The sequence below is a fragment of the Delphinus delphis genome, chromosome X, assembly GCF_949987515.2.
Source record: "Delphinus delphis chromosome X, mDelDel1.2, whole genome shotgun sequence".
Lineage (NCBI taxonomy): Eukaryota > Metazoa > Chordata > Mammalia > Artiodactyla > Delphinidae > Delphinus > Delphinus delphis.
Window position 1 is genome coordinate 76100653 of NC_082704.1, and position 12189 is coordinate 76112841.

Here is a 12189-nt window from a genome sequence, read left to right on the forward strand (position 1 = left end):
GAAATTCCAGAAATTAATTTGTTCTATCCCTGGATAATCTAGTTTCTTGCCCCTCTCCACCAATATCTATGTGTTCATGTTTACAGTCCTAGAATGTAAGAGTAAGAAGGGCCCTTAGAGATCTTCTGTATAAGTTAGTCCTGGATTTTTGAGGGCCAAGGAGCCTGCTATATTTTCTTTCTTTTTCTGAGGTGAGGGTTCAGAGGTTTCACTGAATTCTCAGATAGGTCTAAGTCCTCATGTGGCAGAAGGGAGATGGAGGCCCATAGAGGGGAATGGAGTTGCCCAAAAGTCATACAGCAAGCTTGAGGTAGGGCTAGGAGTAAATCTGAAAACTTCCTTTCTCTAGTCCAGGGCTTTCCCCCAAGTTTCGGACACCAGGTCACCAACACAGAACAGGGAAGTGATTTCAAGCAGACTGCAAGTTTTGTAGAGGGTTTTCCACTGCAAAGCTGTCTTCTCTTCCTAGTACCCAGTATGCTGGAAGAGTGCAAGCTGTAATAGTGTAAAGAAACCATAAGTAGGAAAGGAAATCTGACCTGCAAGTGCAGAGATATCAGAGAAAGACAAACATAATTGGATTTTGGATAATTTGTTGAGTGTCCTTGTGGTTCTGTACACAGCACTGATTTGCTGAACTTATATAGCTAATTGTGAGTAGCCTATAAATACTTAGACAGTGGCCTAAAGGCATCGTTGCTTCCTCCTTGGCCCAGGCTCCAAAGTGGCTGCAAAGGATTCCTTTTTCCCCCGTTCCTTTTCCCTCCTCCCCACCCTTTTTCCTTCCTTTCCTCCACCGTTCTCTTTCTTCATCGTCGTATCCCCCTATTTCTTCTTTCTCCTTCCCATCTTTCCTTTTCTCTTCCTCCTGCTTCTCATGGTCTTCTCCTCATTCCCTCCTCCCTCCCTGCCATGCCCTCTCCCCTTTGGCCCCTTATGTCCGATCCCTCCCTCTTTCCCAATCCTTTCCCTCCTCTCTCCCCTCATCTGCATCAACCCATCCACAACATGCTCCCCACCCCCACGCTAGAACTGGCAGCCAGGGCCTCCAGCTGGGCTGGATGAAGCGGGCCTGCCGGGGGAACCGTGGGTTCTCCGATTGGCTGCCGCGGGTAGCACGCCAGCTCAAGTACCGCCCCCTGGCGAGTAAACGCGCCTCTGCGGCACCTGCTATTGGCCGGCGGGCCTGTCAGCAGCCTGGGTTGTGCCTCACGCAGGCGCCGGCAGTCGCTCGGAGAATAAAAACGTAGTCTTCGCATTGGGGGGTGGGGAGAGGAGAGGAAGAGAGCCAGCGAGGCAGGGATCGAAAGAGTGGCTGGCAGCCGGGAGCTCCGCGAGCAGAGAGAGCGTAGGAAAGCGAGCGAATTAGGAGTAGGGGAGACCGAGACTGACCGGTAGCCAGCCAGGCAGGTGGACGGACGCACCCCCGGACAGACAGACTGAGCAGGCGCCGGAGAACCTCGCTCTGGTTCCCCCCGCCTTTCCCTTTGAAAGCCAGGATTTTGCCTTTTCCGTGGCGCCCGAGAGAGAATGCTGGACTCTGCCGACTTCAGCGCAAGCTAAGATTTCTCAGCTAGGGAAGAAGGATCAGCTCAGTTCTGAGAAGGGGGGAAGCAAGCACCCCTGTCCCCATTCCCCCTTCCCCCCCTCCCATATCAAACTCGGGCGCCAAACCCAGCCCTTCCCCAACCACCCGACTTCCTCCTCTCCTTTCTAGCATGGTGGCTGTATGGACAGTCTGACAGAACAGAGACTGACATCTCCCAATCTGCCGGCCCCCCATCTGGAACACTACAGTGTTCTGCATTGCACCATGACCCTGGATGTGCAAACTGTAGTCGTTTTTGCCGTGATTGTAGTCCTCCTGCTTGTAAATGTCATACTCATGTTTTTCCTGGGAACGCGCTGAATGGAGTCCAGCCACCTGAGCTGTTTCGAACTCTCGTTTTGATTTCATCCCGAGAACCTCCAAGGAAAAAAAAAAAAAAAAAAAAAAAAAAAAAAAAAAAAAAAAGAGAGAGAGAGACAGAGACAGAGACAGAGACAGGGAAAGAGAGGGAGAGAAAGAGCAAGCTTTCTTACTCAGGGGGGAAAGCGTTTTGAGCTTCAACATGGCCTCGCTGTGATATGTATGACGTTGGTATATTATCTCTCCCTAAATCTTTTGTTATGTCTTGTCTTTTAAGTATGCCTGTGAGTGTAGTTGCTTATTGCTTGAGTAAAACTGTTGATAAAGAAATGCTTTCTATTTATGTGTGCATGTGTGTGTGTGCATTCTCCACCTATGTGACGTTCATGAAGCAAGCTCTGTGTCCTTACACAATGGCTTTGCTGATTGTGGTGTCTTGTCAATTCGTTTTCTTTAAAACTACCTTTAAATTCCATCACAGAATTTCAGTCAAAATTTCTCTCTTGCCATCAGAAGCGCATTTGGGTTTGTTTGGGGCAAGGGGGGTTGTGGGAAGAGTATGATGAATTTCTGGCATCTTAGGGAAAACAGTATTGCACTAGATGTTTAGAGGGAAAAATTGATGCAAGGAATGAATTTAGGGAGAATGATTCTTCAGTCTCTAATGAGAAGCGAGAATTTGGGAAGTGATGTGGTGGGGTGCGTTGTGCTGGCAGTTGGTGACTGTGTTCTCTGAATCTTAATTTGCTGTACAGGGTTTACAATTTCCAATTTGGAAAGAAGCCACCTTTAAAACATTTTTTAAATCATTAAATGTCAATTTCTTTGGAATCATGGAATGGGGTATAAAAACGTTCTCTGATTTTTATGAATTAGCAAGAGAAGACATTGACAGTAACTGTTTGGTTCTTTTTCCCAAAGATTGTACCTGTGAATTTGAGTTTGGGGATTTTCTCTGTATGTCCTCCAAAAAACAACAAAAGCCAGCTCTCTACCTACCTTGGGAATAATGTATTTAGATATGCCTCTTTGGGGTAATCTCATTTGCAAAGATGTTCTTGAACTACATTTTAAATAGAACTTGCTAGTGCTAATGAGAAAGTGGTTTTGTTTGCTTCCTTGTTTGTTCTTTAAAATCAGAAGTCTTTCTAATTAGAAGGTTTCCATGACAAAATGAAAGTATGTATCATGCTAAATTGAGAGTTTTGAGCACCCCCCCCAAAAAAAGTCTGGATGGAATGGGATGAAAGCTCTGGAAAACATGAGCTAAAAGCAGCATTCCAATTTGACACTTATTTGCATGTCTGTATCTGGTGGTAGTGGTGGTGGTTACTGTTAATATTGCTACTGTTATTATTTGTATATTTCTGTTTCCCCTAAGAAAGCTCTTGGCAAAGCCAGGAAAAAAACTGTCTCTGATGCCAGCGTGCATAATACCCCTCACCCCCCACCCACTGATGTAGGCAGATCTTCTTCATTCTGTTTCTTACCTGACTTGAAAGAGTGCCAATTATGTCTCATGTAGCAATGAATCAGGGCACATACACATCCACACACATGTTCCCTCTATACCCATGTGGGCGGCTGTTCATGAGTGATGTGCAAATCTGCTGGCATTGTGCTCTCAAGTTCCATGTACTGTTGTTCAGACTCTTTGGAAATGACTTTGAAGGCTGTGAAGGGGGCTCTTGAAATTGTCCTGACCTCAGGACCCAAAGAGTATTGTTTTATGGCTTTAGAAGAGGTTTTGAGCCTCAGGGTGTGCTCTCAATGGTTCTGTGTGGGTGAGCAACTGATTTTTTAATTCAGTTGGTACCATGGTGTAAGCATGATCTGGGAAGTCTGCTGGCATTCACTCTTATTATTTACTCTTTAGTCCCTTTGTGGGAGCCCCTGGGTTGAACTAAGAACTTGTTTTTTGCAAAGAGAATCTAGTGAGTCCCTTTCCCCATCCCTCCCTGCATTTGCTCTAACAGTATTGTCTAAAGTAAACTGATATTTTAGCTGGGCACTTTGTTTTGAGACAGTGTTGGAGAGTGAGGAAAGGCTCTAGGATGGGCAGCTGCAGACCTTGGTCCTCTCTGTTCAGTGACTGTTTGACATTGAGCAATTTTTTCCTCCTCAGTAAGTTTGGGATTCCCTATAACACTGGCATTTGGGGATGGTTGGACTATGTTCTTGCCTTCTGTGATTTTGGGTGTCCATAGGCAGTTGAAATCAGAGGCTGGTGAACTGGAAAGACAAGTGAAAGGCAAATGAAATGTTAATTAAGGGGTGATGGGAGTGGGGAGGGAGGAAATATCTGTTTGCTGGTATCTGGAGAAACTTAAGTTTTATCTAAGAGATTTTTTACCTAGTTACGTGGGAAGAAAACTGGACTACAACAATAGAATGCTTTTTGATTTTTTCCCCCAAGGGGGAAAGGGTTCTCCAAGGCTGGTCTTTGAGCCAGGTTTATGACAAATTATGTGTCATGAAATGCCACAGCCTTCACCTCTGGGTGCCTGACAGACCCTTGGCAGAAAGCCTTTGGGAAGGTATGTGTGTAGGTTGTGTGACAGTATGTACGTGGTGGGTGTGTGTGCACACCCTACTCTGTGTGTGTATGTGGGGGGGGAGGGGTGCACACTCCTGAATGTGGATGGGGGTTGGTTGTGCTAGGAATGAGGAAAAACAGCAGTTTCACAGTTCTGAAAGGCCTCCTTGTGCTATGGCCTATAAGGATTTGACTGGTGCCAGGATGGATGAGTGTCCCCCATACCAGCTTTCCCCCTACCACACACAGCTTCAGAGTAAAGGGGTGGCTTGAAAGAGCCCTTTCATCAGTAATTTAGTTTGTGAAATGGGTAAATATTTTTCAAATTAACTTATTTCTAGGCAAATAAGGGGATGCTGCTAGCCAGATGGCAGGCCACCCTAGAGCAGCTAAAAGGGAGTTTAGGGAGTAGAGAGCAGGGTGACGTTTTACTTGTGTGAATCCTAAAGGTTTGGCATTTCTACTTCAGACTTGTGAGGGTATGCACAAAGAGAAAAGAGTGGGAGAAAATGAAAAATGCAGCTGAGAGGAGTGGAACACTCTGCATTTTGACTTTTTTTTTCCTTTCCTGCCTCTTCATCTTCCCCCTTCTAAGACATTCCTACCTCCCTTGATATAGCCTCCTCTCTCTCCCCGACCATCCCTACTGTAAGTGGGTTAGAAGGAAGAGGGCTTTTCCTCTCTGATGTGACCCAACTATTCCTGACAAAGTTCCTTGTTCCCTTTCCTCCTCTCTGACTCCTTTGTAGAGGATAACTTTTTGCTACCAGCTCAAGAATTTTGGCTCCCAGCTCCCCACTAGGGGATTCAAGAAAATGTCCTCAACCAGTATCCTAGCAACTCCTGCATCACTCAGCTCCTGCTGAGCTCCAGAGCCCACACTTTAAATGTCCAGGCACCAACGCCTCTGGAGCAAGGGGGAAGCTGGCAAGCAGGACTTGAAGAGGTGCTTTTGGGGAGGGGACAAATAGAGAGCAAGATCCTCATTGCCTGCAAAGACCTAGAAAACATATCCACAGAAGGCCTACAGAGCTTAGCTGCATCCCAGCCATGGGACTGTTTACTGGAAGGCTCCTGGGTTCAAATCCCTCTGTAGTCACCGCCTTCTCCTTAAGATTAAATGAGCCATTTCACAGCCTAGCTTTAGTGCAAGGAGGTCTGCAGGCCCTGAAAAATATTTTTGTCTAACCATGCCTTTTGGCTGACACAGGGAGGCGGTGAAGGGATAGCGTGGTGGGAACAAACTGAGCAGTGCTTTACCCCCCACTGAGACAGGCTCTATCTGTCAGAACCTGTAACATCTGCCTCTGCACTGTGCCCCAGTTTTGTTTGTGGCTAGAGAACCCTGCCCAGCCCAGCTGCAGTGTGGAATTTGCTTTTTTTTGTTGTTTTATTTTTGTTGTTGTTGTTTCTATGTTGCTGGTCTCTGAATAGTTTCCAGCTGAGATGGCTGGGCAAATTGGAGAAGCCAGTTTGATTATTGGTTTGGTGAACAGGGCTTGGGCCCTGACTCAGATTTTCTCATCCACTTGTATGTTTGTGTGTGTGTGTGTGTGTGTGTGTGAGTGTGTATGTGAGTGTGTGATTAAGTTGCTAGGGACCTGAGGGATCCCAGTGAGCCTTTGGGTGAGGTGCTCTTCTGCCCTATGGTGAGGCCCAGACTGAGAGTGCTTGGCTGTGATCAGAGGAAACACTCTGGCAGTTGCAGGGATGCTGCTAAAGCATGTCCTTCTTTTTGCCTCTGTTTGCCATCTTGGCCTCTGCTCTCCTTGGCCTGTGGAGTACTTGCTCTGGACAGAGACATGATTGGGAATTGAGCCTGTTCTCCAAAAATAACTGCCTCCTCAGAAGACCTCCCACAGACCATCTGGCTTCAGTCCCAGTGGCTTTGCCCCAAGAAGTGGGATGGAGGTGGGGAATCTTAGACTCTTGAGCTCTTATTTCTAGCTCTGCAACTTGTTTAGGCCAACTGAGTCTCTGGCTTTCCTGGAATCCTTGATCAAAGCTTAGCTCTTCTCATGTCTACCCAGAGTATTTCCTGTCATTAGGTGGGTATAGATACTCAAGAGTATTTGGTATGGTGCTTTGCCCTGGCACCAAAGTACTGAATGGAAAAACTAGAAGGGGGAAGGGTCTAGTGGAGAGAGAAGACTCAGGAAACAGTCCAGTAATGACAATACTAATAATCCCTTGTCAGTGCATGGGCCTATAGGGTTTACAGAGAAATTCCATATCTTTTCTAATTTTGAGCATCACATCAGCCTTGTGAAGTGGATAGGGATACTTGTTATTCCTGGTTTTACAGATGAGAGAAGTAAAAGAGAGATTGGTGGGATGGGACAGTGGGTCTGCCTTTCAAATGGAGAGTGGGAGAGAGTCAGAGTTGATCGTTCCCAGCTAGTGTGAAGCTGAATGGAGTCAGGTGGAAGGGGAAGAGTGTGAGTCACCCCTGAAGTCATACTAGCTTCCTCAGCTACTTGCTTTCATTTTTAGTGCTCTTTCATACCTTTCATTTATATAGCAATTTTGCACAGAATTCTTTATTCAATAAAATGTTGCCTTTTAATCTTGAATATACATCAAATAGTTCCCTTTAGTCTTATGAAAACTCACTATTTGGGATCTTCAAGGAGAAAGGCAGTGTGAATTGGTGAAGTCTAAAATACAGAATGTTTTGAAGGAACTACAGTTTTCATACAATTGTCCTTCCTTTTAAAGAACTCTAATTTTTCTATATATATATTTTAAATGTGCTGCCCAGAACTGATCATGCTACTCCAGGTGCCACCTGATCAGGATCAAGTACAAAAGGACTTTGATCTGTCTGTGAAATATTTAATATTGCAGTCTTCTACTGGTTCTCAATCCTCAGTGAACATACAGATCAGCTGGAGAGTTTTTAAGTACCCATGCCAAGTCTCCACTCTGGGAGATTCTGATTTAATTATCACGGGATTGGTCCCAGGCAGCTTTTTTTAAAAAATTATATTTAAGGCTCCCAAGATGATTCAAACATACAGCCAGGGTTAAGAGCCTTTTGGGCTGTAGGCACAAAGCCTTTGCTGTCTAGTCCAGTCCTCTGTGCTGTTGTGAAGTTGGCCTTTTGAACCAAACTTCAGGCTTTTTTGAACCAAACTCATTGAATTTTGTTTGGTTGATCCATTACCCTAGCCTTTTATGGTTTTTTTAAAATTTTGCTTCATTGTGCCAAAACTTAGCAGTTCCTTCTAGCATTGCATCAGTTAAGCTTATTTTTTTGGTTGGTCTATTCTAGCGTTTGGCATTTTAAATTTCTTTCCCCTTAATGCCATGAAACAGATTAGCAGTCTCTTCTAGCATTGCATTATTTGAAAACTGAATAAGTATCATCCAAGTTGTTGATTCAAAGAAATGTTTAATATAATAGGGTTAATGCTAGCTCCTCTGGCAACTCATCAGAGCTGCCTCTTGGAGTTGGAGCTGGTAACGTTTTGTGTATATCTGGTCAGCCAGTGCAGAATCCACTGGGTGCTAACATCATCTATCCTGTCAACATGTTCATGAGGATAATGCGGCATGATGGATTTGTTGTATGTTTTGTGGACATCAGGATGTATGCTAGTTTCATAGCGATCATCTACCAAGGCAATGACCCTATCAAAAAAAGGAATATGAGTCACTTGGCATCTTACCCCTGGTAAATCCTGTTGCAGGCTCCAGGGTTCCCTAAGTTTTTCAGTACCCCCAAACCATATGTTTCCTAATTGAGTCCAGAATTTGCCTGAGGGTCAGTGCCACAACTGTAGGTTTTGTGTATCACTTTCTTTTCCCCTCTTTGGAAAAGCGGGGCATCATAGATTTAGCTTTAAAAGAAAATATTTGGTTATATGTATAGCTGATTCACTTTTTTATAAAGCAGAAACTAACACATCACTGTAAAGCAATTATACTCCAATAAAGATGTTTAAAAAAAAGAATATATTTGGTTTTCAAACAGTTTAGGAAACTCTTTGTGTGTGTTTCTCTTGGTTGGCTGAATTGTTTCCATTTACACTGTGGTTCTCAGCCTTGGTTGCACATTGGAATCACCTGGGGAGTTAACAAGACTAACAACAATTCCTAAAATCTCTGGGGGAGATCTGATTGAGTTGGTCATGGTGAGGCCCTGGCATCAATATTTTTTTAAAAGCTCCCTGAGGTGACAGGAATGTTCAGCCAGGGATGAGAATGACTGCTATGTTCAAAGGAAATGTCAGCTCAGCCTGAATCTGGCTTATCACACACGTGAATAGGCAGGCTTCACAGATGGTGAGATTTTATTCTAGGATTGTGGGGGCCTTGATGAATTCTAGGGGCTTGTGTCCACCTTAAAAAGGAGGACTCAACCCTAGAGAGTGAGTAGTCTGAGGACCTATTTGGATTTTAAATTATCAGCTGTGAGATGGTTTGAACCTTTCAGGAAAATAGTCCCTATGCATTTTCTATAGTAGTGCAGAAGATTCTGTTCATTTTCTGGGTGACCTTGGTCAAATTACCTCTCCCCTCTGAAATTTGGTTTCCTCATCTCTAAAATAAAGTCAGGTGGATTAGAGAGCTTCAAAGATTTCTTCCAGCTTTAATGATCTGTGCTTACTTTGTGATTAATACTAATGATCAAAATGATTAAACAGGGTTTCCCTGGTGGCGCAGTGGTTGAGAGTCCGCCTGCCGATGCAGGGGACACAGGTTCGTGCCCCGGTTCAGGAGGATCCCACGTGCCACAGAGCGGCTGGGCCAGTGAGCCATGGCCGCTGGGCCTGCGCGTCTGGAGCCTGTGCTCCGCAACGGGAGAGGCCACAACAGTGAGAGGCCTGCATACAGCGAAAAAAAAAAGATTAAGCATATTATTCAAAACCAGTAGGTAATCCAAAGATCTCTTATAGCAGGTTTGGAGTGCACAGGGTGATTTTAGGGGGTAATAGACTTGCCTTCCTAATTGTATTTAGCTTAGGTTTCTTCTAGGACAACTGAACTGGAGGTTGTATTCATTGAGCACACACTGATTGCCCACAAGGAAGGGAGCCCTACAGTGAACTGAGTGTCAGGGGGATGCTACTATGGGATTTAGTATTTGTTGTTAAAGATACATGTTGCATGGATAATTGAGAATTGCCTCTTATAGATAAAATACCAGCCTCATAGTTCTGGGAAAGCCTAGGAGGCAAGGGGCAGGCTGCTTTGACACCCCAGAACCCCTTCCTGCAGAATTTTAAGTAGCCATTCATTTAATTAATACTACTACTACTGTCAATAAGAATTTAAATGAATAAAGTTTCCTAGTTATTTCATTGGCTTTTTCCTCAAATCTGGAAGTAGTTGAGGAAACTGATTCACAGTAAGATTAAGTGACTTACTCAAGGTCACACATTCAGAAAGTGGTAATTTCTGGCCTAGAACCCAGGCCTCTTGACAGCAGATCTTTGCAGTTCTTCCAGTGTAGGCTGCATAGTGGACTCTGTGGTCAGAATATGGTCATGACTCTGAGAATTGAAAAGCCACCACTGACATAGAGCAGAACTCAAGAGGAAACTTTGAAGAAAGGAACAAAGGGACAACCTGGTGGAAAAGGAGACATTAAGGGAGGGATTTGTCTGAGGCCAGTTCTTTCTTGTTCTTATCAGTCTTCTGTGCTAGTTTCAGGCCCCTGACAAGAACTGGGCATTTGGTCTTTGAGCATCAAGGTTGAGAGTTAGTAGTAGTGAAGAGAGGAAATTATGCATGCATGACAGAGAGACAGCATATGGAAGGCAGTTCTTTAGTAGGAGAAAAAAATGGCCTTGGGCCCCCTAAGAGCAAGCTGTGGCTCTGTACCTACCTTGCTCCCAGAACTTGATCAAAACCCTTCTCCACTAGGCCTCAGTTTCCATGTCACTAAAATGAGGAGTAGATTTAGTAGAAGAATCATGTTCTCAAATGAAATTGGAGCCAGTAGCTTCTCTATAAAACCTGAAAAAGCAGAACTTGTCTGGTTGAAATGGGCCTGGGACAGAAGTGGCAGACAGAGTCTAGAGTTCCAGACTTGCAAGTGCAGACCTTATTCATTAGGGGAATTAGAATTAGAAGAGTGGGGAAGGATCTGCCCAGCTCAGCCAGATTACTTGGAAGATAGGACAACCTTGGATGTAAGAGGCAGGTTGGGGTGTTGTCTTTCATTTATGTGGCCAGGATTCACATAGAGAATACATAGGGGCAGAGATTAGAGTACCTTGGAGATCTGCATGCCTCTCCCCTTCCTGTTTTTTTTTTCCCCTTCCTGTTTTACAAGTGAGAAAATTAAGGCACTGAAGGGAAAAGGGACTTATCCAAGGTTGCAGTGATGGGTCTGTGTTCCTGAGTCATCAAATCAGGCCCTTGCCCCCTATAGCCTGCTACCTCTGCTATAGTGTTCTGGCTCTATGCTCTCTTGGCTGTATCAGAGACCTGAATGCTCTCTCAGGTTCGGTTGGAGAGAGAGAGCTGACAGAGAGGCTGAGAGAACAAGAGTATTATGTAACCTCCTAAAGGGGAACAGGCCTGTCAGAGCCCTTAGGGTGCCAGGCAGTCAGATGGGGTGGGGGGAGCACCGAATCTCCTGCAGACTACATCAGTTCTTCTGAGGCAGGGAGCCCTGGAAGCAGCACAGTGTTGCTCAGCCATCCACCCTCGGGGCCCAGAGGAGGCTAGCACTGTGCGTCCATAGTCAGCTCTGGGAATAGTTCTGGCAGCTCTGATCTCTTTGTCTGCCTGCCTTCATTAGAGGAGAGAAAGGATGCACCTCCGTGCCCAGCTGGCTGCAGGAAGGATGTGCTGAGCCCACCCCCACCCCCTCAGAGTGTGGTGCCTAAAGGCAGCATCTACTTTTAGCTGTACCTCCCACAGCCTCTCCTCTGCCCACTCTCTTCCTTCCTCCTCCCTCTGTGAACCATGCTGGTTGGCAGGAGGGCTGGGCAGTGGGTGCTTTGGCACTGGGAAAGAGGCATGGTGGAGCCAGGCATCCCTAGGAGAGGCTTTGATAGAGCTGGCATGGTGGGAAGTCTCAGAACAGGCAAAATGATTAGACTCCTTCGTGTTTAGGGACTAAAGGGAGCGGAGGGATTTATTAATTTCCTTTGGACCTTGCAACCACCTGAGGTGCTTGTCTTGAGAATCCAGATTGAACTGCATAGGAGGGCTCAGGAAGATTTATTGGATAAAACATGCATAGACACTTTCTCTACTTGGATTTAGAGAAAAGCAACTGGGGCTAGTGGATGTTCGCTTGATTCTTGACTCTCTCTCTCTCTCTCTCTCTCTCTCTCTCTCACATTGTCTTAAACTTAAACTTTTCAGTGGGTTTTTCACATTGTCTCACTTGATCTTCTCTGTGGCCCTGTGAAGTAGGTAAAACTGGGATTACCTGCATTTTACAGATGAGAAAAATGAGGCTCAGGGATGTATCGTCATATACTGCCTGATCTGGGCTCAAGCTCTGGAAGTTACAGTGCCATTTAAAATCATTCCAGACAGCTGTATCTTCTAGAAAAGGGGTGTTACAGCTGTCTTGAGTCCAATTCCCTCATTTTGGAGGCTAGGTAACTAGGCTCAGAATGAGAAAGGGCTCACCCAAGGAAACACAGTATGTTTGAAGCAGTACTGGAGCTAGAGCATTGCCTTGCAAGGATGTGAGTTCCTGGACCCATGAGACTTGCAAGCTGCTCTTGTCTTTCAGGGATGGTAAGGGAACTCTATATGGTGTGATAGAAAGCAA

At 45.2% G+C, this 12189-nt stretch overlaps 2 protein-coding genes across 9 annotated transcripts in view; both read left to right on the forward strand.

The window, feature by feature from the left end:
- The first annotated feature begins 1275 nt into the window (after nucleotides 1–1275).
- LOC132417813 (uncharacterized) lies at nucleotides 1276–1910 on the forward strand. The gene has a single exon (XM_060001615.2). The coding sequence runs from the start codon at nucleotides 1730–1732 to the stop codon at nucleotides 1907–1909; it is 180 nt and encodes a 59-aa protein (XP_059857598.1). The 5' UTR covers nucleotides 1276–1729; the 3' UTR covers nucleotide 1910.
- A 79-nt stretch (nucleotides 1911–1989) lies between these two features.
- Nucleotides 1990–12189, forward strand: part of ARHGEF9 (Cdc42 guanine nucleotide exchange factor 9) — a 205757-nt gene continuing 195557 nt past the window's right edge. For 3 of the 8 annotated variants that reach the window (XM_060001611.1, XM_060001612.1, XM_060001607.1), the window contains exon 1: nucleotides 2020–2140. In XM_060001611.1, coding sequence (XP_059857594.1) covers nucleotides 2132–2140 — 9 coding nt within the window. In that variant the 5' untranslated portion in view covers nucleotides 2020–2131. Of the gene's footprint in view, nucleotides 2141–12189 lie in introns of all 8 variants that reach the window. The other 5 variants (XM_060001609.1, XM_060001608.1, XM_060001614.1 and 2 more) reach the window with 5 other exon arrangements.